Source organism: Accipiter gentilis, chromosome 1 (genome assembly GCF_929443795.1).
Source record: "Accipiter gentilis chromosome 1, bAccGen1.1, whole genome shotgun sequence".
In the NCBI taxonomy this organism is placed as follows: Eukaryota; Metazoa; Chordata; class Aves; order Accipitriformes; family Accipitridae; genus Astur; species Astur gentilis.
In genome coordinates this window covers 42273426-42300107 of record NC_064880.1, presented here as the reverse complement: position 1 = coordinate 42300107, position 26682 = coordinate 42273426, and the positions used below count along the sequence as shown (strand labels likewise).

General features: G+C 41.9%; 2 protein-coding genes across 6 annotated transcripts in view; one reads left to right on the top strand and one right to left on the bottom strand.

Moving 5' to 3' along the window:
• The window catches only part of SLC49A4 (solute carrier family 49 member 4), a 75029-nt gene extending 61435 nt beyond the window's left edge, over nucleotides 1-13594 (bottom strand). For both annotated transcript variants that reach the window (XR_007506596.1, XM_049804078.1), the window contains exon 1: nucleotides 13115-13594. Coding sequence is in view for 1 of the 2 variants with exons in the window: in XM_049804078.1 (XP_049660035.1) it covers nucleotides 13115-13502 (388 nt within the window). In the remaining variant the exon portion in view is untranslated. The remainder of the gene's footprint in view (nucleotides 1-13114) is intronic.
• Nucleotides 13543-26682, top strand: part of HSPBAP1 (HSPB1 associated protein 1) — a 37896-nt gene continuing 24756 nt past the window's right edge. For 2 of the 4 annotated variants that reach the window (XM_049804010.1, XM_049803733.1), the window contains exons 1-2: nucleotides 13543-13681; nucleotides 26485-26670. In XM_049804010.1, the coding sequence (XP_049659967.1) occupies nucleotides 13624-13681; nucleotides 26485-26670 (244 nt within the window). In that variant the 5' untranslated portion in view covers nucleotides 13543-13623. Of the gene's footprint in view, nucleotides 13682-13797; nucleotides 14130-17532; nucleotides 21578-26484; nucleotides 26671-26682 lie in introns of those variants that run through there. The other 2 variants (XM_049803825.1, XM_049803918.1) reach the window with 2 other exon arrangements.

Genomic DNA, 26682 nt, shown 5'->3' with positions numbered 1-26682 from the left:
ACTCTCTAATTGGGGTCAGAAATTCAGAAGAGCCAATATACCAGCCAATATACCATCACCAGCAACATGGGGAACCCACAGGGAAGTCCCTGCCAAATCAGGAAGAAAGACTGGTGCCAAGGACCAGATCTCATCCAAAGATAAAGTTATTTCTGCTGCTAGCACTTGTTGGACAGACACAGCAAGGCTGCATGCAAAACTGAAAATGAGGGCCAATACTCGTCCCCACCTTTTTTCAGTGTAACTCTCAGATTAAAAACATGCATTCTCTGCATAAACGTCATCATGCGAGTCCTTGTAAGAAGAGCATCACTCCCGAATTTTGTGTTTAGTTAAGAATCTTGTAAAAAATCCCAGTATAACTAAGAGACTCAAAGCATAAAATTTAGCCAGCCAAGTGTTTCAGAGAAAAGACACTCATCTTGAGGGAAATGACTGGATACATGTAACAACTAAAACAGATACAGAATCTGCTAGGACATAATTATGAGAAGTAAAGCTAAATATAATGCAATTGAGAATTATTATGACAATCACGCAACTACTCCCCAATTCCTGAGCTGCTGAATCTTTCTCTATGTGTGATTGTAAGGAAACCAAGACACTTAAGTAGTCCCACTCTAACTGCACCATTCGCTTCTGGTTTGTATTGTAAATACTCCTCTTGGGGTTGGTTTTTTTGTTTGGTTTGGTTTTTTTGTTATTGTTTGTTTGTTTTGTTTGGTTGGGTTTTTTAAATTTGTTTGGTTTTTCTCTCCCCCCCCCTCCCCCATTCACTAAAGCATATTACAATCCTTGTTTTTCTGTTTAGTCTAGATATAAGAATTTGACTGCACCTGTTAGAAGGAATAACAAGCTATCACAACCACGTCAAAAGGCTGCAGGGTGCTTTTGTCTCATTTGCATCAATGAGGTCAAGCCAATGCGATCAGTGGACGCATTCTGTTTTTAACATTATCCCAGCATATTAAGCAAGCACATAATCAATCTCTAAAAAGATTTCAAGAATAGTATAGCTTAATTGTCCAGCTCTCTAATCCTCTACACTTAGTCGTTACAAACTTAATGACCCAAGATCTTATAAGGTGTCTTGCAGAGTTAGGTCCACGACCATGGATTTAACCACGGTTGGTGGCAGACTATACCTGTAAATACAAAGTGTTTGTGCAGCAGTTTAGAAGTTTGGTACTGTAAATAAAGTAGTCCTGATTTTAAGAACTGACCAGGCTTAATCTGAGCTTTTGGATATATGAAAAGGTAGTTTGTAAGTATTGAAGTTTCCTTCCATATGTCAGCTAAGGATTTTGAGGCATCCTAACAGTTTAACATCAACAATGGAAAAACAAATGGCAAAAGATGCAGATTAAAAATCTGCATTGCAAGTTTCTACAAGTGTTGTAAATTCTATTTATCAATCGAGAGGCTGACATTTTGCCTGAACAGATAAACAAAGTGCTGAGTTGAATGGTATTTGCCTGGAGATCCAAATGCTGATTTTAGAATCAGTTTTAGACTCTTTATTAAATATCTCTGGCATGGTTTAATACCATATTTCTTGGCTTCAAACGAGACCAATTATTGTAGCTGTTTATTGATACTATACATTTTACTGCAGAGAGCATCCATTTTCTCTGCAATTAATCCAAGTGCAATGAACCTCTCTTAATGCTTGCAGAGCACCTCTGAGAGAAGAGAGCACTGGCCTGGGCAGCGGGACCTGCATCTCTTGACATGCCTTATGAAACTGGGCAGGCCACTTACCTTCTGCTTCACTTCCCTTCCCACCCCCCCTTGTTTATTCAGGCTATAAACACATGGCAACAGGAGCCAGTCTCACCATTAGTATTAGAAAGGCTACTAAATCAGGTCTTCTCTTCACCTGGGGTCAGTGCAGTGCTGGGATACAACAAAAAAAACAACTATGTGAGTGCTTACTAAATGTGTGAAATTAATATGTAAACACTTTTAAGAATTGTTCTTTCTTCCTTCACCTCAGGTATCTGCTTTCTACTCTCAACTCCAATATTTACTGAAACATGAAGATTCAGGTGAATCATTTAATCTGTCTTTTCCATTTGATAAACTAAAAAACTACGTGTGTGTGTGTGTGTGTACACGTGTGCTAGTGTATACATACAGAGAGAGATGCAGAGCAATCGACAAAAACAGCTAATAATGCAGTTGAGGACTAAACATCTTCATTAATTTTGAAGCTAAATTACGGATGCTCATTAACAAGTCAAAAGTACAAGACAACAAGCCTTTCCTCTAGCTCTCATTGTTGTATTCCTGGATGAACACTGGCAACTCAAGCCCTTTCAGCACCAAACAAGGGGAAGGAAGCTTTTTCTTTTCTCTTCCCACTCATTTGAAGGACTCCCAATTGCCCAGCAGGCTTAATTACCACACAACTAACTACAGATCCTTACCTGTGGCGACAAACAGGAAAAACAATCTCTCTTGTACACATCTATCAGGGAAAATGTTCTGTCATTGTCTTAGTGTACTTGCCCACACCACCATGAAATTCTTCATTTCAAGAAATACAGAGGCATTTTGCTTTGCCACAACAGAGTATCAAGAAGCAACCATGCAGCAAGGACTGGCAGCTATGCTAGATACCGCCTAGCGCATCCACTAAGCAGGACACTAAGTGCAAAGTTTCTCCTTTTTACTATCCCTGCTGCAAGCTGGGGAAAAAAAGAGCCCGAAGAGTCTCATCAATGTAATATCCATGCGGGTCTTGTGACTTGTAGGAAAGGTCACTGGAGTGAGCTCTCAATTTTCCTGTGTGTCAACAGTTTCAATGTTACTTTAACAGTAAAATGCATCAGACACTATTTAGGGTACCGAGATCATCCTAAAAGGCACCCTTTGCAGCACTGTAATGGATCCTAAACCCATTACATTTTTTAAGGCTCCTAATAAATTCTTTAGGTTCCCATGATTAATTAAAAATATAACAACTCCACCGTCCTCAAATATTCAAAAGGGATGGCGCTCGACAAAAATAACCGAATAAAACAAAAAGAGTTTCTAAATGCAGTTGTACTCGACATCCTGTATTCAAGAAAAACATCAGCAGACTTTGCAAAAAGCAGAAGACCTCTCACTTTCAAAACATATGACTCCCTCAGGCTGAGTCATATGAATCTCCAGCTTTAAAAAGAAGAAAAATCTAAAAATCCTCTCTAGTACAAATCTGCATGAGAAAGCTTAATTTGTAGCTTTTGAGGAAGTTGGAGCATCGACCACAAGCTTTTGCAGCACAATTATAGTTGCAGCACAGCTACAGAGCCACAATAGCACATGCACGTGAGAAGCATTAAAAAACAAAATTACAGCAGGAAGTGATGGAATAGCTCTGAATGTCACCACTGAGAGACAGGCAGAGCAAGCCACTACTTCCCTTGCCCCAGGATTATAACTAAAAAAATTCTTAGAGAAACTTGTACCATCAAGGCATTTGGTCTTCTCAGCTGAGGCTATACTAGGTTGACACTGGGAGAATTCAAACAACATGCTCCAAGAAAATTTGCAAAATATCCTAACAGAGAATTACCAAAACTTCATGTTTCTTAAATTTACTTCTGCTCATCTCAGCACTGACTTTGGTTTTGGAGGGTTTGGGTGTTTTTAAACAAATATTTTATCTAAAACAAATATTTCTGGCAATGTCAGACTACAGATTTTCACAACAGAGAACATTATTTCCGCACCTGTGCTATGCACTATCTAATTCTTCAGCTCTGAAAAGGCAAGCAAATAGCCCTGTTTTACAGAGCTCCTTTCCCACAAGCAAGGCATTTCTTAACAGAAAAAAAAAAATATAGGCAGAAATTGACAATGCAGAAAATATCCGAACTTTATTAACAAGTAATGAACCTCATTTTTGCATTTGCTTCAGACTAGTCTTTCACTCCTAAAACGTAACATGAAACTAACTTCTAAAAACAACATCAGCCAAAAATAATGAATAATTTTTTTTTTGTTTGTGAAATGGTAATGCTGTTACTGGAATTTAGAAATCAGTAAAGCTGGGTTAGTTCAGCATTACCAAATTAAAATGGTCTTTCTTTGTTCATACTTAGTTTCTTCTGATAGGAAAAATAAATAGTATCATATTAATTCTTTAAAGGAAACAGTTTTCTGTAAAGGAAGCAGATTCAGCTTTTGCAGGCCAGAACCTGATCTACTCTTTTTTCTCTTTAATGGAATTATAAACTAATAGCTATGAATTATAAATACAGTATAAACATACAGCTAGCAAAACAAATGCAATACAACTTTCCCATGTTTAATACTTCCATAATAAAAATCTATGAGAAAGCCCAAGGGACTTTGCTAACAGTGGAATTATTGTTGTCATTTATGTTAGAGAAGTTAGCATCAGCTGCCATTATGTAGCATGGCTACCACACTGTTAAAAACTTCTAGAAGAAAGGAGATTGGCAAAATTTAAATGTTTCTAAAATGCAGCAAGGCAGCGGACAACGTAACAGTATTTTAGCATTTTCTGTTGCATTCCACGAGGCTTTCCAGAAGGGGAGAGACACCAGCTAGAGGGGCCGCATTGACCCCAGCATCCCGCTTGTGCCTCCATCACGAGGCCAGACATCTGTCACCACCAAACCCAGGCAAGAAGGAACAGCTGCCCTCCTCTGCATCGGCAGCACCTGGGGAGCCCTGCAAGGAGCAGGCAGCCGTGGTCCAGGGCACCTCGGGGAAGGGGAGGGTGAAGGAGGGTCCGATACACCCTCTTGCCAGCAAAAGGCACTGCCAGGTGCAGTTCAGAGGTTGGGTTGTGCAGAAGCAAAAGATGGGGACCTTGTTGGAAATAAGAAAAGGCAAAAAAGGTCAATGGCATTCAAAAAGACTTCCCAGCTCCTGGTTTTAAAAGCGCTTCTGTAGTCAGTCCACAAAAGCTGTGTTTGCTGATCTGCAGCTAGGGCGCTGTGCAGGCAGCCCAGGAGGGCTGCAGGCACCTGCCACCCCCATCATTTGCTGCTGGCTACCTAAGTCACATCTGCAACCACCCCTTGCTCGCTCAGCATCTTTTTCCCTGTGCCTCCTACTCATCTCCTTCCTCCACCTTTCCCATCCCCACCACTCCCTGCCCTCCAGCTCCAGATCCCATTTCTGCATCTGTGCCTCCCATGCCTCACCCACTACCTTGCCCCCATACTCTCCCCTTCTCTCTATCTCTTCCCACCTATCCAAGGGCTTTTCTCACATCTGCTCTCGCTCCTTTGAGCCCTGAAGCTTCTCACACCCAACTTCTTCTACTTCTCAACAAGTGGAAGGAGTGGATGGCAGAGGAAAACGGAAGGACAAGATGTGCACACCACAACAGCAAAGAGACACACAGGTGAGGCAGGAGACAGAGAACAGGAGTCAGATTAGGAAGAATTTTGGTCAAGAGAAGGTTATGAGGGATAGTAAAAATACATGAGCATACAACAGGGGAGATATCAGTGCATAGCTACCGTAGTATTATACTCTCTGTAGTCAACATCTAAAAGCTACTGTTGACAAAATATCTTCCCAGCTGGAGCTGTGTCCTGACCCAGTTCTGGGATGCTTAAGTGCTTTAACTCTGCTTGTGTTAACAGCTGCATAATAAAAGTAAGGGATCGTATTTACACTGGTAAATGATTTCCCTATTCATCAGTTTGTCAACATCAAGGTATAGCAAGTTACATACCCCACGCTCACTGTGCCTGTATGCTCAGTGCACAAAAGCCTCAAGATAACGTTATCCTCAGATTACATGGCCATTACTGTTCTCACATGAGCTATGCAAACACGTTAGGATTTTACTTTCCATCATGAAAAAGTTACTTTAAATCCAGCATGCAGTTTTCTGATATTCTTCAGTATGTGGTATTTGAAGCAGCTGTCCTAGCACCACTGCCGCAGCTGCAAAGAAGTGTGCAAAAAGCACGGCAGTTGTGTAAAGGGTAGCAGTATAAAGAGAAATGTCTGTGGAAACACAGTACAAAGAGCCGGGGGTGATACCATCTAACAGAAAGAGCTAGCTCCAGAAGAGGACATCTGTCTACAGCCATGATTGATGCTTTCAACTCAACCTGGCCCATCAGGAGGTATGGGAAGTGCTGCTAACAATCAAGCTAGTATTGCTATGATGAATCATAGTGTCATCAAATTAATACAACTCATCAGATCCTAATTAAACCACTCTATGTTGCTAATCACTCTGTGTATCTCAAGTGGTCTTTTACAGCATGCCTGACTCCAGTGAGGGTGGGCCAATCAATTCTCTAATGACTCCTCACTTCTGCAAGCACTTGCACAAATGCTCTGTGGACTTCCATGCAGCCACAGTGTATAAAATTAAGCAACAAAAGCTAAGTTTGGTTCAGTCTTCCTTTTTCTTTTCTTCTGATGGTATAGAGGAAAAGTATGTCTATCCAAACACACATACACCAGCAACTCATCAAAATAAGTTTTGTAAAATCAAGCTGATCAAATATCTGCTCTAGTGGGATTCACCTATATTCAGCTCTCTAATTGCTTCTTTCATCTTTCCACATGAAAAACAACACTTCATCTCATTTCTTCCAAGATTTGTTAGCTTAGGAAAATTAATCCCATTCACAAAATTTGAGAGGTGTGGATCAGTATCACTAATAAGACAATGAAATATGCATCATTCATAGCATGCAGTAGATGATGTCCATGAGAGAGAACAGACTGCGGTAAAACAGATATTTTCCTTCAAATTTCTTTTGCATTTGGTTGAAGTGCATCAATCACTTGCCTCTTCACCAAATCACTTGCCTTTTCTCCCTGTCGTGGAGAATGCCTGGACTCATATGAAGCAAAAGCTGTATTTCATAGAATCGTTTAGGTTGGAAAAGACCTTCAAGATCATCAAGTCCAACCGTCAACCATGCCCACTAAACCATGTCCTGAAGTGCCTTGTCTACATGCTTTTGAATACCTTCAGGGATGGTGACTCAACCACTTCCCTGGGCAGCGTGTTCCAATGCCTGACAACCCTTTCAGTAAATAAATTTTTTCCTGACATCCAATCTAAACCTCTCCTGCTGCAACTGGAGGCCATTTCCTCTTGTCCTAAACACTAGTTACTTGATAGAAGAGACCAGTACCTGCCTCACTACAACCTCCTTTCAGGTAGTTGTAGAGACCGATATAAATGTAGAGAGCATATATTTCAATATATGCTACTAAGTAGAATCAGTTGTTTATGATAAGACTACTTTCTGTAATCCTAGCATATTTCAGTCAAGCACCAGAAACATCACACTTTCCTTTCTCACTGGCTCCTTGCCATTCTACACACATTTTCATACCTGTAAGTTTTCCCATAGGTATTTGTTTCCTGTAGGCTGTACTAACCTACCAAAACCATAATGTCCGTATAAACCTTTTCTATTGTTGAAGTGTGTAAATCTGTTTAGCTTGATCTCACCAAATTATATTAAAAGTTTTACAGCCTCACACTGAGCCTTATCCTAGGCATCTGTAGCTGAGGTTCACACTTGAACTTGAGCCATGAATTATCAAACTGGTCATTTTGAAATACTGGCCACCTATCTTGCAGTCATGCATCTGAGATAAGAAAAGTCTATTTCTGAGATCATGACAAAAAGGAGCTGAAAATGTGTTTCTTTGCCACAATGTGAAAACTCGGACTTTAAAGGTTCATAATTCACCTATTTTTGTCCTCCTTCTATTAACCAAAGCCCCACGTGTTTACGATCGCTTGGGACACGACAGAACTATGAATATTTCCATTAAAAACTCTGCACGTTCTTGTGAGTGCCACCATGGAAAGTACTTCACACTATCCATCTATACCAGCAGCAATACCTATCAGCAACTAGACCTGCTGTAATTTTTCCAAGTTATTAGTAACATGCTCCAATTTATATTTACTACCATGTTGTCTGACAGCCTGAATGACAGATATGAACCCTGAAATGACAGCCACAATGGAAACACTTAAGGGAAAGAAAGTCTTCCCCATCTATTGGCTTCACTTGAGCATTCAAGTTTCCACTGGCTTCTGAACAACCACCTGCTTCCTCTTTGCTCTCTGTACCCACCTTTACATCTCTCAAAATAAAACCCAAAGGCATTTTATGAACACTTCCTAGATGAAATTCTAAGGGGAGAACAAGTTAACTTGAAGTCTTCTCCCTTCTGTCCCAGTGACCCTAGATGTGAGTTAGAGGAGTCCAAAGGTCCCCTGAAAGTAAAATCGGTGTTTCCATGCATTCAGCACAAAGTGACAATCTGGGAACTTCAAACATGAAAGCTGCTGTGCAGAATTCTCTTTATCCATCATGTGTAGTTTATTTTGTATAGAGAATAGTTATTAACACATTTTTATATTAGTAAGGCCTGATTTAGTACTCGTACTCAATATTCATGACTATTTTGTCAGACTGTATTAAAGGATTCAACCTCAAAATTCCCAGGTGGAAGAGATAAGAACTATCAAATGTCTCAGAGAAGGAAACTGAGAAGCATGATTTAGGAAGACAGCAAAGAAATCAAGAGTTTGATATTCAGGAAAGGAATAACTATTTGTACAAGTAAAAACATTAATGGTTTTAATAGACAAGCCAATCTCCATTAAAAAACAAAATCTGATTATTGAAGTTTTCTCTCTACTTCACAATTTAATCACTAGGATAACAATGCCATGTAAATTTAATTTCAGCAAAATAAAGTTACTAAGAACTAAGAACTATGCAACCCATGTAAGCATATATCATTTTATAAGAAAGGACCAAGAAATAGATTACATTTCACTGTTACAAGTAATGTGTCACATTTCTTCAAACTCAGTATAGAACTGTGTTCACTGTATTCCAAAAATTAATGAAAAATATCACCATTTTATTCCATTTGTTTAATGTAAGTTATCATAAAGTATTTCATTCTTCATTGCCTCTACTTGCTTATATGGGAACATAATGAAGACTGACATATATTGCTTCTAGGTCTCACCTTGTAACTATGAACTTAACTAATAAAATAAACCAGTGAACCAGATCCATAGAAGTATGTAAGCTTTCGATTTGCAGTTAGATATATAAACATCCAAACAGTTCTGTATGCTTATATTTACAGTTCCCAGGAAATGAAACACTCAAGGCACAAAACATCCACAAACACTCAAGCATCATGTGACAAATTGTAGCTAATTTTAATCATGTAAACAACAAGGGTCCATCCAACTGCACACTGAAGTAATTTCCCATTTCATTTCAGTCTTATTGAATCTCTAAAAGGTAATTATCATTTAAACAAGGACTCTCTAATCCTATTGCTAAAGAAAATGCACCAGATAAGACACATGTAGCTCCATGGCACACCCCATCTTTTAACCTTTCTTCCCTAAGAAACCAACCAAGACAACACCTGTAATTCTACTTACAGAAAAGGGTTTTCAAACCTACTTCAAAATGGCACATATTCAAAAATGATGCACTCAAATGTAAATCCTGAATTTCAACATGCGCCCATCCCAGAACAGGACTAGGACACATTACAGGTGGTACTGCTGTCCCTATTACAGCACCCACCCAAGGAGCATGGAGAGGTCCCCCAGGCACCCAAGAAAAAGCACGCTGACAGAAGTCTCCATTCAGCCAGAAGAATCTGGGAGAGACAGCAACAGGAACGGGGCTTGCTCCCCAAAGAAGAATTTCCAACTGTGATACATGAGCCTCGCTAAGCATCTGAAAACGAATGTATTTTTGAGAACGACAAGAGCTCAGCAAAAAATACAACCTAGTTTTCAATTGACATGCCTTACAGAAACACCAGCTAAATCCAGGCTTCCTCCAACACCTCAGGACCCTTTAAAATACAGTGTTAACACCCTTCAAAAAAAAGTCTACTCATTCTGAGTCTGTTCAGACCTTCAGGTAAGACTCTTTTGCAATTACAGCCTTGTGAAGACCATCACTACCCTTCTGATGAAAATTCACCCTCAATTTCATAAAAACCAGGAAATCCCTATAGATCCATAGGAACACAGGCTTTAGCCAACCAAGACTGTTTGTCATGCTATTTCTGACACCAACACCCATTCTGGGTCACCAGAGTCCTTGGCGGAGGCATGCAGTTGCCTGTAGTATATACTGCAGAAACTCCCCAGGGAGCCAAAAGTGACACCATCAATACAGCTCTCCCAGCCCAGGTATTGCCTGGGCTGCAGGCATTGCCTGTGTCAACGGCAAACAGGCCTCCACAAAAAATCCAGGAGACACACTTGGCAGGTCAGGAGGGAAACGGTCACAAAGACCAAGAAACCCTTTGAAGGTTAGAAAAAAACATAATTGTCATTTTTCCATTTAGATCCCTTCTATACAGAACCAAAGAACAGATAATTTGGAGCTTATTTAGCATAACTTTTACTAAAAATAAACACTTGTCCTCTCTTCTCAGTAAACCCCACACTTCTCTGAGAAGCTGTGATGGAACTGAAGCACACAGCCCACGAAATGCTTCTTCCAGGTAGGATTATTAACATGCCTATTGCTGAATATTTAACCTTTCAACCTCTAATTAGTTAAAAAGTAAAAAAAAAAATAAAATAAAAATTACCAAACCCTTATAAGCAGTACTGAAATAAGAAACAAGTGCATAAGAATTACAACAGAAGTTTAGTATGGAAAGAGATCTACGTTTCAAACTATATGCTACAACGAACAACTAAAAACCAGAAAGACAAATACTTTTGGACTTTGTCTGAAGCATCATAACACAAAATCAGACTTAACTGACAGCAGGCAGCTACGTATCAATATCAGTTAGATATACTTCTGACTGTGAAGTATAGGATCATCTAACAGCAGAATCACCTCTCAAATTCTGACATGCATCATCTACAGTGTCATACTTCTGATACATGCCAGGTTTTACATGTTGACACTTCACAAATACATTTTTTTCCTGACAATTCTTTACTAGCTAAGTCCAATGACAGATGATTGAAGCCAGTGAGTAAATGGTGTCACTTCTCTGTATTTTTGGTACAGAGAGTAACTTTGGTATAACAACAAGCATTTATACCCCTAAGCAAGTGAAATACTGCCCTTGCAAGGTCAGACCCAACCTTACAGCTTCAAAGCAGTAGAGTCATGCTCCTCCTGGAACATCTGTATTCCAAAGAGCAGATGCCTCCCCGCAACATGCCTCCAGTAGAAACATGCCCCATGGGAGAGTTGGGCAGCAGTAGCTCTCCTCTTTGCTCCATGAGAAACCAAGTGGCAGGACTCCACCATCACTTCCAAAAGTGAACAGCACCACTTTCTCTGTGGGAGACTCAGAAACCAGCACGAAACACAACAGGGCCCACACAAAATCTGCTGCTATGCAAAGAACATGCTCCAGAGCTCTTATGTACTCCTTATGCATAAAGCCAATGAGTTGAGATGCTCTATTTAAGCTATCAACCAAAATTCAACAGAGAAGGCAACAAAGCAAGAGCATAAGGGTAGTATCAATATCTCCACTGAACATGGAAATTAAAAAAAAAAAAAAAGAAAAAAGAAAAACAATCAATCAATCAGTTAAGCTAATGTGGAAAACACTTGTATACCTATTCTCATTAAAACAAGCTATGTGTGAAACCCAGAAATCCAGCCACTATATTACTAATCACATTAAAGAAACAACAAAACACTAATGCTTCTTCTCCCACGAGTTACTTCGAAACTTCTCCAGCCTTTTTCTGCATTGCTTAGAATCAACTTCATAGAAAATGGAAGAAATAAAAATACAGACTCGGTTCTACAAGCACAGGTTCAAGTTTAGCTTTATTTCCTTCATACCATGAGCAGAATCATTGTCTTCATTGTACAAAACAACTTACTTTAAGATAATTAACAACACTATTATACAGCAGTCTAAACAGACATTGTCAACTTAAGTCTAAATTGCTTGAGAGGAAACTGGCTGTACAGCCACCATGGACTCATTTGGGGGAACGCTTTTTCTGCCCAGTAGTTTTTACTCCCCCAACGCCTCTTCAGTTTTCGGAAAGGCAATTCCAATCCTGAGACACAGGCCTTCTCAGCTACCACTCTTCTCCCTGCCTGCCTGCCTTCACTTCCCCCCTTCTCTCCCCACAAATGAGCTATTAATTCCTAAATAAACGGAACAAGTAGCACTTAATATTGGAAGCCACAAGGGTACGTAGGCTCTTATCTCCTGTTTAGAGGCCTGTGTAAGCAGGAATTAAGCAGGAATTAAAAGACTAAATGTTTCTGTGGATTTAGGCCCAAAAGCTCAAATCTGCAAACATAGGTACTTGACCTCGCCGGAGCAGTCCCCGGGGGTGACCACAGACGAAGTGCGCAGGGCCTGGAGAAGTTCTCCAGAGACAAATACCATTTCCAGAAGTTTGCTACCGTGACGCAACGGCCTGAACACAAATTAGGAAACTCTCCCTTGTGCTCGTCTTCTGAAACCCTGAAGCACAACTTCTGTTTTACGTTCTCTGTCTTTGCATCTCCCTAGCACAACGAAAAGCAAACCGACTTCGTGTTCAGTCTGCTTTTAAAAACAAAGTATTTCTTTCGAGATGCAGTGGCCGCCCTGAGCACAGACTGACTCGATCCAAACATCAACACGGGTGTTTGTTTCACAGCCGATTACCAGAAAACAAGACCATCTCCAGGTCAAACATCCGCACGGCAATGCCAGACTGGAGCACATCTCCTCCAGACCCACACCTCAGCCGCGACGTAGGATGCCGTAATTCCTCTGAGCTTTAGGAACGGCGTACGCACCTCCCTTGCGAATGGCCTTCGATGCGCCTTTGTTTGAGCCGTGTACTGAAAATGGCACTCAAGATTCCTTCAAAGTGCTGCTCATCCCCTTTCAAGACCGAGGCCACCAGCCCCGAGTGCAAGGGGTGTCCCCGGGCTGGCGGCGCCCCCTCCCCCGGCCTCGGGACCACCACGCCGCCCCTCACCGCGGCGTCGGCGGGACACGGCCCCGGCCCCGGCGGCCCCGGCCCCGGTGTCCCCGCCTGGCCCGGGGGAAGCCGCAGGAGCGGGGCGGGGAGTCCCGACCCCCCGGCCCCGCCGCCCCCGGCCCCGCTCACCCTTCTTGTCCATGAGCCACATGAAGAAGAAGCAGGGCGCGAAGCCGATGGGCCCCCAGAAGACGAGCAGGGCGATGTCCCAGCCGCTGAAGCCGAAGGCCAGGCGGGCCGAGTTCTGGATGGGGCCCCAGCTGTTCCACACCAGGCCCTGCGCGAAGCCCAGCAGCGAGAAGAGCAGCAGCACCAGCCACCGCCGCCCGTAGACGCGGCCCGCCAACGGCGCCAGCCGCCGCACCGGCACCGGTACCGGCACCGCCGCCGGCACGGCCGGGCCCCCCGCCGCCCCCCGCGGCTGCGGCGGCCGCCGCCGTTGCTGCTGCTGCTGCTGTGGCGGCGGCGGCGGCAGGAGGGGCTGCCGCTCCTCCGCGCTGCTCCAGCCTAAGCCCATCTGCGGGGCCGCTGGCGGGGGCCCGCCGGCGAGGGGGACGGGGACGGGGGAAGGGACACCCACACTTCAGCCCCCGAGCGCGGCGGCCCTGCCCCGGCCCGGCACAGCACAGCACAGCCGCATGCGCGGTCGGGGAGGGCCGGCGGCCGCCTCCTTCCTCCGCCGGCGAGGGGAGGAGGGTAAGCGGCGCCGGGGAGGAGAGCCGGGCCCTCCGCCGCCCGCGGGGAGGGAGCCGTGCCGGCGGACGGCCGCGGCCTGGTGGGGGGGGGGAAGACGGACGACGTGCGGGGCGGGGAAGCCGCCGGGTCGTCGCCCCCGCGGGGTAGAGGGGGCTCGGGTTCCGGGGCGGCCCGTGGGAGCTCGCCGCTGGGGGGCGAGGGGCCACTCGGGTGTCACCGGAGGGGCCGGGGGAAGCTCCCTCCTCGGGGCCGCTGCCAGCCCCGGCCGTCACGCTGCCGCCGCGGCTCCGCCCCGCGCGGCCGGGCTCCGCGGGCCGGGCTCGCTCCCGGGCCGGGCTCCCCCTTCCGTTAGGGAGGGCGGTGCCGAGGGGAGCCCGCCGGAGCCGCCCCGGAGGCGAGCGCCGGAGGAGCATGGCCGGGGCAGAGAGCCGCCTTCCTCCCGCGCCGGGTAGGTGCCCCTCGTCCCTCCGCGCCCGCCACGCCGCCGAGGGCGCCGCCCGGACCCGCCGCGCTGCGGCCTAGCGCGGCCGAGGCTGCGCGGCGGGGCCCGGGCCCGGTAGCGCGGCTCGTCTCCAGGCCGCGGGGCTGGGGGGTGGGGAGGCGAAGCGGGGGCGTGAGCGGGGCCTCCGTGCCGCTCCTTCAGCCCCTCCTCCGAAACGTCCCTCTCGGGCGTGGGGCTGGTAGCGCTGCGGTCGCGTAGGGCTGAGCTAGGTTGGCCCTTCAGCAAGTGGGGGTACCCGCCCGCGGGGAGACACTGCGGCGGAGCTTCTCCGGGGCATCTGTCCTTTTAAAGGGAGAAGTAAATTGTCTTGTGTTGAGCGGGGTACAAATCGGCCGTGGCCCGAACTGGGGGGAAGGAACCCAGTAGGATTCAGTTACAGCCTGCGCTGAAGTCCATTTTAAAATAATTCGGATGAATATACCATCATGTGCGCTACACTAAGCTCATTAGAAACTATTATCATTTAAATAGATTGAAGTATATGTTCATTCCATTAGGTTGCATGAGTATTTATCTGTATATCTACCATCTGCACTTGTCGTAAAATTAATGGCTCATATGCTGCACAACGCTTCATCTTCCACGAAAAAGCTAGGTATTTCAGTTTGGCTTGCTTAGGCATTCTGTCACAAAGTCTGGAAGTTGACTTGATAAATGCCTGTGTGCTTAATTGGGGAGAGCTGAACAGTGGGATCCATGCGGGCTGGTTTTAGATCCAGTGTCTGTGCCATAACTGTTGATGTGCTGGGCAGCACACAGCTGAATTTCACACGCGGTGCCTGTCCCACGGTTTTGCAGCCAAAAGCAGACACTGCCATGAAATTCCTTCCAAAACATACAGACATTGCGTTTTGTTTAGCCTACACAGCTCTCTTTGCTAGACTGAGGTTCAAATTCAAAGTTGCACTGAAGGTGCAAAAAGGAAGTTTACACCAACTGAAATCAGCAGAACTATGATCAAAAATAAAATATTTTGTCTAGAAAAGTTCAGGAAATTCCCCAGGAAAAATAAAGTTCACGCACAATTAAATAACGGGGGGACATACAGATAGTAACAAACTAAAATTTGAGCTTACCGTGTAAAACTGTAGTGATGAAAATACAGTAAAAAGTATTGGATGAGATTCAGATTTGGTTGTGACCGATGCATATTCCAGTAGCACTTTGGGGCTCCAAGTAAGATTAATTCCCTGTTTTACTAGGTCTTTTTCATACATTACCACCTCAGCATTGTTTAGCCCATGCCAAAATGTTCTTTCAATCTAAAATGGCTATGTTACTACTATAATTTAATTGATTTGGTGGCATTGTGCCAAAGACAGAGTGCTGTCATTTGCAGAAGTAAACAAAGTGAAAAAATATTTCTCTCTTTGAACATTTTTCAATTAACTGTAGTAGTTGTGGGGGTTTCATAGTTGTTCTAGTGGCAGGAAACCCATCCAGAAATCAGGCAAGTGGGGCTTTGCAGTGTCCTTTAACTGCAAAACTTGCCTCTTGCCTCTGACTACCTGCACAGTAAAATGAAAACTTGAATATAATCAGGATAACTCTTTGATAAGTTATCCAAGCCGCCTTACCTTATGATGGGTTTAAAGATATTTTGACTCTTGCATGGGTCAGCAAGAAAGAGAAATTTCTGAGGAGCAGCGAGAAAAGAAAGGAGCTGTCAAAATAGGCTCAGAAAATCTAGCTGTATTTACTGTTGACTTAATCATGATTTAAATAATTTATTTTAATTGCTTGATTTGAAATCGCTCCATCTTTTCATAGCTTCACAACCCATATGTGCATCTTTCAGTCATGGCCTGACCTTTTCTATTCCAGCTATTTAATTAACACAGTGTAATATTCTGTGTGAATTATTCTTGTTTGCAGGATATGGTACCATTTAAATTTGTTAATGTAAAGGAGCAGTGCATTGTTGATAAACTGTTGGAAACCAAATTAGCTTTATCTTGCAGCTAGCTGATTGCATTATTTCACTCATGGGTATAATACTTCTCTAAATATGCTAATTTCACTCTTTTCTCCGTGTGGTGACATTTTTACTGTTTGCATTACTGACATTTGTAGTATTTGGGGTGGGGAAATCTTTTCTTGCTTTAACCTCATTATAATGTAGCTAAAGAGATTTGAATATTATCAGATGAAGTGCACATATATTCAGGCAAGTGAAAGGTTATTTTGTCTCCTGGCCCAGAACTTTCATGCCCGTAGCAGGACTTGCATGGACTTAACAGCGCTTAGATTCAAAATTGTGATACAGAAGCCCATCCAGTTACTAATTGCCCAACCACAACAGCGTATCCATTGATAGGTGCCTCCATTCAAACCTAAAAGCTCTCAAGGTGGTTGCATCTCTATTAATGTCTGTCTGCCTATGTCTGGTCTAAAACCCTCTGGAATTCATCTCAGGAGGAGTTGGTGGCCTGGAGCTCTGATAGTCTAGTGGTGATGGATAAAAATTATATGACTGAAGCTGTTATTGCTGCCAAATGCTCATCCCATCCCTGAGGCAGCCCTGGCTGATCTGCTTATGAGCTGGCACCTAGACTGTGCTGATTTAAGCCTGGCTTATTAAGATAAACTGAAGGCTTTGACAGGTTTGTTATAACCTTGGGGCATCTGGAGAGTCTAATTCAGCTTAAACACACCTATCATGTAATGGTTGAGCTGAGCAGTCCAGGAGAGCATCCCCACCACGGTGCAGCCCCCAGTTCCTAGCGCATTGGCAAGTGCCTTTTGCTCTCTCCAGTCATCAGGTTTTTGACAGATTTGCTCACCATGTGACTTCCTTTAGAGATATTCGATGAACTTCAGCATCCCCTTGTTTCTTACACCTCTCTCCCAACAACTCCTAACATCATGTGTACAATCTTGCACTTTCTTGCATCAACTCGTATTTTACAATCCGATAGGTAGCACTTCATTGCATACCCTATGAAGACTAGGAGGATTTTGGCACAAAATGGGCAGGACCCGAAATTCATTCAGATTCAAAAGTGGCATTTAGCCAATTTTGAGTATTCCTTGCAGCATCCAAAGAGAGGCCTGTTTTCCAGGGATCTCCCTCAACTTCTAGACTTCAGCTGGAGTTGTGACAATGTAGTTTCAGAGCTGCCATAAACAGCACTATTTTAGCAGGGAGCTGTAATGGTTCTCTTCTTCACACCCCCTGTCTTGAACAGCACCTTTGAAGGTGAGCCTGTGAGGTGTGAGCAAATCCCGTTCTTCCCTCATCAAGTTTTGACATGCCTTTCCTTTTAGTTACTTAGGAACAGGTTGTGCAGGATCTGCTCTGTTTTGGGCTTGGTTTGGGCACCTTCCAATCTTGCAGCATCTTTTCTCACCTTTCTTTGTTATTGAGAGGTAGGTAGACTTCCAGCTCAAACATCATGCAATTATTTCCTTGTACTTCAGGAGGAAAAAGGTTTTACAGTGCTTCCTTTGTCTTTTTTGTAATATCAACAAGAAACAAAAATACAGACACATCTTCAGCTTATGAAAGCTGAATGATTTTATTGTTAATTGCAAATATCAATGTTATCCAGTGGATATTCATTTATATCTTTTGATTGCAGGCTGTGTATATCCGCATTACAAAGTGACCATTGTAATGGAGATGATTCTAGGTTTGTGGTGAGCCAGAGCCCATTGCAAGGTCCTTTAGGGACATGTAGGGTAGCTCCTTTTTCTTGTGGAGTCTACCTTTGTGGTTGGCAAATGAAAGACATCTCACCAGATTCCCTGCAGACCACGCTGTAGGTTCATTCCTGTAGTTCTTAAAAGGAATATGCAAAAGTAACACTTTTCTGCTTGTTCTGCCATTTATCACCTGCTTAACAATGAACATTTAGATGATGATTGCATCTTCTTTGAGGGGGAGGTGGAAGCTGCATGATGTATTTCATCCAAGCTCATTTTGATGGCTTCTTCCTAGGCAGCCTTCAGGCTCAGTGTCTTAGGTATTTTAGGGATGTTATATTGGAGCTCCAACCTCAGCAGACCACGGTCCCTATGTTCTTCAGTTTTATTCAGGGCCACCATGTACAAGTAACTGGAAACAACATCAATAGAGTATTTTGCATCCCAAAATTGTGTTAGGGAAATCTAGTTTCAAAGACTTACGGTTTCGTGTCTTCCCAAAAACTTGAGAATGATGGAAATGAACTGAGTCACACAAAAATGTTAGGCTTGAGTTGCCAATACAGGTGAAAATCTCCACCTGTCTCCTTGGGCTAGGACTGCCTCAGTGTAGATCTCATTGTCTCTGATGCCAGCAAGAAGAGTTAGTCATGTCACTCTGGTACTGGTTCTGTCCACTGTGTCTCTGGTGAACGAGTTTCTCATTTCTGATCAGACTTTGTCATTGTTCTGCTATTGTCTTACATCGAAGCAGCAACTTCATTATCGCTCTGATATAATTAATGATGTAGGCTTTAGGGATTTTGTTTCTATTGGTCTGGCTAGTCACGCTTGGCTGTCACACAATAGGTATGCTGCGTGCTCCCCAAATGAGTCTTCTGAAGACCTGATCGTTTGGGTAGGTGTTTGGGATCAGATCCATATTGAAGACATAATGCTCAGAAAACATTGTTTGTCTGTTTGGAAATGTGACTATCATGTAATTCTGTATAGAGGCTAAACTGATTGCGTCTATGCTTTTCTGAACAGGGGCATATATGATTTAAGATTAAGTTATTCTGTGCTTTATGGACACAATGAGTGGATAACAGTAGCACGAGATTTTGATTTCTATTAGAGTATTTCAACAAGAGCAATGGTAAGGCAGTTCAGGTGTCTTGGTATAGAAGTGCAACTTTAACATTTTGCAATTTTATTGTTTTGCTAATGTTCAGGGAGTTATCTTAAATTTCTAAGGACCATGTGCTTTTGAAGACTGGATATAGAAGACATTGCTTCTAATACTAACATTGAATTAGTCAATGGTTGACGTAGTGGCATTACTGTTTAAAAGTAATCTGAAAATATTGAAGCTCCTCTACTGAAAGGACTTTTCTAGATATACTACTGAGTTTTGGTAAATTTTGCATATTGCAAGAAGCTTACAAAATTCAAAGCAGCAGCACTGTCGTGGTTTCTTCTAAAATTAAAGGTCACCTTCAGTCTCCAGAAAAGCAGGTGCAGCTGATTAGAACAAGAGTTCATGCACATCTGAGTGGAGATTTGGGCCTGCAGAGTCCTTGATCTTTTCTGATATTTAGCTCTTGGTGTTTACAGATAAAGAAACTTTGCAGGCAGTTGTTATTTGAAAAAGAAAAGAGAAGGAAATCTCTGGAGGGAAGATGGTAAAGATACGTTGACACCACTAGCAGCAGCTTGTAGTATTATAAAGTTGTGAAAGATAAGCTTCTATGTAACAAGGCTGTGCTTTTTCAGTAAAATCAGAGTTTCTTTTATGTTTAATATTTATCTTAAAAAACAGAACTAACATTAATGAAATGTTGAGGTTGAAAATAAAATTAGAAGAGCTTGGTAGTTCACATTTTGGTGAGCTGTATTAGGTCGAATGTATCCTTAGCTCTGCATTATGTCAAAGCAAGATTTTTCAGTCTTTATATGAACCCCAAGATTCAAAACATACACTGTTAACAGTTTTTCACAGACAAATCTCCTGTTGCTGCATGAGAACCTTTATAAAGAGAAATAGCAACTTGAAACAAATGTTAAGCTCACTTCTGCTTGTTTTACCCATGCTGAAAGAAATTGAATGATGTAAACAGATAGAATAATAGCCATGCTTTTTGTTTAATAGTCCTATAATAATGGCAATCCCTGAATCTAATACCCTGATTGTGCAAGTTGGTTATTGTACACTTCAGAAACTGTTCTTGAGGTTCACATGGTGGGTCTCTCTGGTTTCTTTCAATTCAATAATTTATGTAATTCAAAAATACTTCTTTTATTCTTTTAAAGTATAATTTCATTCTGACAATTACACCTCTAATTCGCTCAGTCATCGTAATTGGTATCCTATGTAGTATAATAGTGAACAAAGTCATGTATACTTCCATCATAACCCTTTTGTGGATCAAATTCAAAAGGCTCAGTTATATTACTGGCTATTTATTACAACAGCTTATGGGGAAAACCCAAATTTTTAGAATACTATTGACTATTTACTACAGTTGCTTATGGGAAAATGGTGTATTTTAGAAGATTTAGATTCCTTTGTTGCTGTTATTTTGAAGTTCTTGTCAGTCAAGTTTGCAGGATAGGACAACAATAAAGTCATAAATGGTTACAGTTTCTGACAGTGAATTTTATACAGTGCATTCATCAGTTTGAGTAGTGCATTCATATTTACTACTGACAAGGAATAGAAAAAGAAATAAACTTTACTTACAACGTGAACAAATTCTTTTTTTCTTAGAAATATAGATGTTAGTTCCCTGATGTGCCAGTTCCCTTACCTTCAAACATGTTATACTAGTATTAAGTTTTGTATTAAATTTCCCATCTATTAGGAAATGTTGTAAGGTGAGAACTGTGTATCAGTGCTCCTGGAGCATTGGGAAGAAATGGCTTTGCTACTAAATATCCTCAACAGCAGGTGGGTGTAATTTACAGCCCAAAGAGACAGAAAGGTGGAATTATAGCAGCCTAGCTTAAGGAAGAACAGTCTCTCTTTTGGAGAAACTCAGTCATATCCTGATGGAAGGTTTTGGTCAAAGACCATGGTCTTTTCCTTCAGAAGAAAATGAAATGCCATTTATCCAACAAGTGCTTGAGTTTCATTGTGTTTCACTATGCTTTCAGCAATTTTGCCAGTAAGAAGTATACAAAGTTCATTGGAAATAAATACCTTTAGTATGACTTCTGTCAGTTGTACCTATCCTAATTTTCGTGGGTTTGGGGGAGTGAGAGGGGAAGGGTTTTTTTTTCAGATGGCAGAAGATGCAGGCAGGAGCTGTTAGGACACAGAGAGGAAGGCTTTTCTTCTATTAGAGGAGACCAGAGGAACTGAGGTTATTCAATATTCAGTTAGTTAGCTGAAAACCAACATAACTGCATTCTAAAAGTGTGCTACAGGATGGGAGGAGAAGAGACAACAGGCAGAAGCTGGCCAGGGGTTCAGGAACAGCTTTCTAGGAAGAGCCCTAGGGAATTTAAGGAGGAATTTCTTAAATGTATGCTTGAGATGCTGTCATTTAGAGCAGGGGTGAGAAGTCTCTCACAGTGCTGTATTCTGGACTCAACCTCTTACTCCACCCCTAAGAAGTCTAGCGGCTATTTCCTTTTTTTTATCAGAAGGACAGTTTGAGGTTTGGGGACATGCCCATGCTCTTATCTTACTTCAGGTCTTGAGTCGCTCAGACTTTTTGTAAGAAAAAAATGTAAGATGCTCGGCACTGCCATAGGAGGACTGAAAAGTGAGTGCAAATACAAATTCCTCTTTTGGCCTCTTTCTTTTCTTTTGATGCCCTCCTTCCGTGGTAGCAGACACGGAGGGCAAGGAAGGGTGTGTTGACTTCAGGCTACCAGAGTAAGCTTCAGGTGCTAGTCTTACCAGTGCAGACCAGTCTGTCCTGAGAGGCTCCATGCAACTGCTAGCTATCCTTCAGCAGCCAAAATATCTATGCAAATCTAGGTTAGATGCCCCCTGGGTATGCTGCATCTGCAGTATTGACATTCCTTGAGTCAAAAATAATAGTAACCACAATAACTAGTCAGGAAGTAATACCTAGATGTTCATGCGGTATGTCCTGAAAACTACTCATGTATATTTAGATGCATTCTGTTTGCCCAGAGTAGGCTGATTATAGTGCATGACATTGTAATCACATGCAGATAATTTAAAGTTGTTTTTTAATTTACAGAGTTAATGTACTGTGAAATCATTAGGTCTGACCTCCAAACCAAGTCACTTCTCTTTGGTTTGGGGAGTTTCCCCATCCTCCCCCACACCTTCTCTTTTCCCACTCCTGGTTGTTGGATAGTTAAGATTTTGGAGGTTAGTTGATATTTTGAGTGACCTGGCTGCTCTGTATTAATGTCTTTAAAATGCCAATTCTTTCTTTTAACTTTTTATAATTTTCTTTTTTAAAGAAATAAAGGTAATGAAGCACTACAGATTTGCAAGAATAACAATTTGACAATGCTTTTGCCAAATACGTTACCAGGATTTCCTTGTACTCCCTCTTTTAGAAAATAATTTTAATACCTCTCAATTAAATCTCATATTTAAGCAGCAGGGTGTTTTGGCAGAAGTCAACTACCAGGCACTAATGAACTCTTCTAATTTGCTAAATTATTTTAGATGAATGACAGTACATTTAGCTTTTTAATGACAGTACATTTAACTTCTGAACAACTTTGATCAAGTCCACTTTTCGTCAGACTGCCTGCTGTGCTAAACTCTTCATTCCCAAACCCCACTCAGTTATTCAGAAAAATTGTTAATCAGAAACGTTAAATTATTTTCTCTCTTAGAAGCACAAAGTCTACTGGAAAGTACTTAGCCAATTCATCGCTTTTACCTGCCCTCAGTGCTGAGTTTGGATGAGTCTTCATATTTGACAACACTTCATGTAAAGACGACTGGAAAGCTTTGTTTTTTTAATTGGAAGATCTGTATTTCGCAATGTGTTACCTTTCTAAAGAACACCTACATTTTTCACCAATTATATAAGCTGTCACAGTTACAAAACTTGAGCTAAAACTTGGTTTGGTTTTTCAGTTCCTGGCTGGATTCTATACATGCCTTGTGTAAAGTCAAAACATGAGACAAATTATTCCTGCTTCCTTTTGTGTGGTGAAGCCACATCATTTGTTGAGCCTGATAGAAAGAACTAATTTAAAGTATTCCTTTTCTCTTTTGGATCAGAGTACAACTGAGAAAATGAAGACTCCAACAGAGCTTTTCTTTTCAAAGGGAATATGCATTTCTATTCTCCTTCTACCTGATCTCCCCTAGGAATTTGGTATCTTAATGCCCAAGATGTGCCATGGTCATTTTGTTTCTTTGCAATACCTTTTATTTATACATCTTTTACTTACACACATCTGTGTCCAAACTATATGCCCTTATATATGCTATAGAACCTCAGGTTTTGCCTAGGAATCAATTGCCATCAATTTCAGATTAGGCAATACTGAGAAGCAAGAGCCCAGTTTATGAGGTTTTTATGAAGCTATGATAACTAAGGAAAAGATTATTATTATTTTAAATTACATTTTTTTCTGCTAATCTCTCTTTCAAGAGATATCTTCAGATCTCTCTTTTAATTACTTTTTACCACTCCTACAGCATACAGTTCCATCACAAGTCTCTGTTGGTCATGAGCAGAGTTCTCCAAATTATGATAATATCTATTTGATGTAGTATATGATATTTACCTTTTATCATGTGCCTTTTCTCTAACAGGCATTTAGATATGCATGATAAATATTATGGGGAAGGAATTATGTTAGCTGACTGCTGTTCTCACCGAGGAATACATAAAACTGAATCAAGACACTTCAAGATTCTTCGCACAAAATCAGCAAGAATCCCCATTTGTCTTTGCAAAAAACCCTAATGATCATTTATCTAATGCTTTAAATTTTCTAAAACGTTTCAAACTTCACTGCTTATTATATCATATGTATTGTATATGATAATATCAGGAAAAGATACATACTCATTTAACAATTATTTTAATGCTGTGAAGATAGGAATGATTAGCATTTTACTAAGATAGACTATCCTCTTTCATTTCTTCTAAATTTTATAGGTAAATAGGTTTACAACTGAATAAACTGTGGTGACATGACACAAACCTCCAGCTAATGGAGGGGGGGCTGTTTAGTCTGACTGTGTTTTTTTTGTCTGGCATTGATACAAACTCTCCCAGTAGCTTGAGCTCTGAGCTTCCCACTGTATATTCACTGCAGTTAAAACCACACCTTTCAAAAGGACAATATGCATGTGGAAATCACATTAGAAAGCCATGCAGAATCAACAGTTGGCTTCAATGAGCCTTCCTATCTCTCCCAGTAGAATTTCTGCTTTTGTAGCACATCCCAACTGTTGACTGAAGTTACGGGATAAACCTGAAGCTTTTGCCATAAAACTCAGCTTTACAAAATTGTCCAAAAAAGTGCCACCGATTTCTTGCGTTTCTTTGGATTTACAACCTCTAAAATAATTAAATATACCACCCTTAATAAAAAACCAATTGGGTAGTCAAAAAGACAGCCATGCAGCGATAAACTTGGCCTAAGCAGGAATAATTTAACTTTTGAGTTGGAAAACGTGAAAGGTACGTCAGGCCAGCCAGCTCCTGCATCGTGAAAGCCGCCTCTGTACAATATTATAATTGCACCGGTTAAAGGCGGAACAAGTTTTGTAAACCCTTGCCTTAGTCTTTGAACAGCATCACTGTGAAAAAACATGCTGAGCTCCAACCTCTTCCCATGCCTACAGCCAGCTCCTGGGAGCTGCACCGGCACGTGCTCTTGTATCTGCAGATGGTCTTTCTGCCTTCTCTGGACCTGCTCCCTTTAGGTGTGCTAACCTATTGCTCAGAAACCCCCAGAGCCTCCTTCCGGGGGTAGGGCAGGCCATATGGTAAGACATACGGTCCCCGTGAGGCCTCCTTATGTCCTGGTTGTGCAAGTTGCTGGAGCGCGAGACTGAAGGCCAAGTGTTGCAGACATCTCTGTGTCACAGCAACACCATCCTGTCAAGTGTTGCTCTGCGTTTGAGAGGAAACGTGGAAAACAAACCAAAACCCGAACTCCCTCCTGTCATCTGCCTTGAGGGAAGCCGTTTAAATATTTTATGTTCCGTGAAGGTAAAGTATCAGAGGTCTTTAGTTTTAAAGCTTGAAGACAGAGTTTTAGTGAGTGAAAGGAGAGAAGAAGGATTCAGTTTTCCTGGAAGACCATGGCAGAAGGGACCTCTTGACTATAGGAAACCCCAGCTCTGATACTTCCCAATGAATTTGTGTGAAGACAGCAGCTTAATTTAGAAAACTAAAAAGTACAGCTATGCTGGAGTATAAATCCTGTTGAAAGAAAGGGGACTCACAAAAGTTGCCAAAGAGACGTGCCATACAGCATGCACAGGGCTCCTCTTATTCCTGTCACTCGCACTTCAGCTTTCATATATTTATTTTAAACTGTTATGTTTGAAACAATCCTGAAGAACCTTCCTCGGTGACCCTGTTCCAGTGGGTCTTTTGTGTCGCCCAGCTGGCACCACAGGGCTGCTCTGTGTGGGACTGGATGGTTCTCCACTAACCCGTCCCACCGCCCACACACAGGGAGGACCGAGAGGCAAAATTAGCACCCAGCAGTAAAGGGAATTTTCTTGTCCTGTACTTATTTAACCCATTGTGCATACCAGACCATAATTTGACCCCTAAATAGTGTGATTGAATTGGTTTGTTTGTTTTAAATGAGCTGTTAGGAGTCATGGGGAACCATACATATCAATTCAGTGTGTAAAATCTTAGGCATTATATGGATGCAAATTCTGGATGCGTTAACTTCAATAGAGGTTAAAATAATGAATGGATTTTTTTTATGATCCAAAGTTGTAGTCCACTGCTTCAGGTCTATGGAGCTGTTACATTTTATTTTTTTAAAAAAATGAGGTTTTCCTTTTCAATATGTCCCTAAAGAAAAGTTGTTCTGAAAGTGCTGAGTTTATTCAAGATTGCCAGCATTTCAGCTTGACAGTTTCAGTGGGGCATATAAATCTCTAAACAGCAAAGGAGTAAATGGAAATCTTGGGTTAGTTTAGTTCTTGGATTGGCACGATTTCCTTTTTCTAAAATTTTGCAGATGAAATTTTAAAACACTTCAAAAATACCTGCTGTTTTGGTTACGCTGCTGTTCCTTGGTTTAAATCAAATGCATAGGAACCTGGTGTGCTATCTGACAATGTGCTACACTTCTTGGAAAGAATCCTATGCAGAAAGACTGTTACTCATAAAATTTATGTTCTCTAAACTCTGTACATTATTTGTAAGTTTTTTTTATTGTTAGCCTAATTCTAAACAGTTTGGCTACAGTGCTTTATTGCCTAAGCTACAAGTGAAAATTCTAAGCACATGCCTTTTTTTTTTTTTTTACATTTTGCGTGCTAATACACTGCTTTAATGTAGTGTAAGAATGTTCTTTCAATGTTTGCAGTAGAAATTTGACTTAAAAAATCTACAAATGTAATCAAACAATCAACCATAAAAAAAGGAGGTGTTAGTTCTTAATGTTTCCTGTGCTGTGGGATATGGTAGGTAACACTTCATGTGTCATAAATCATCTCTTTACAGCTGTTTTTTTCTTTACATAGGTGAAGATGTCAAACCATTTACTCCTGAGAAAACCAAGGAAATTGTGATGTCTCTACAGCAACCTGCAGTCTTCTGTAACATGGTTGGCGACTGGCCAGCCCTGCACTGGAATGCGAAATACCTTTCTGCAGTGTTGGATGGAAAGACAATCCAATTTAGGCTAGGTCTGAAGACAGTGGATTTAGGTGAGACTGAGG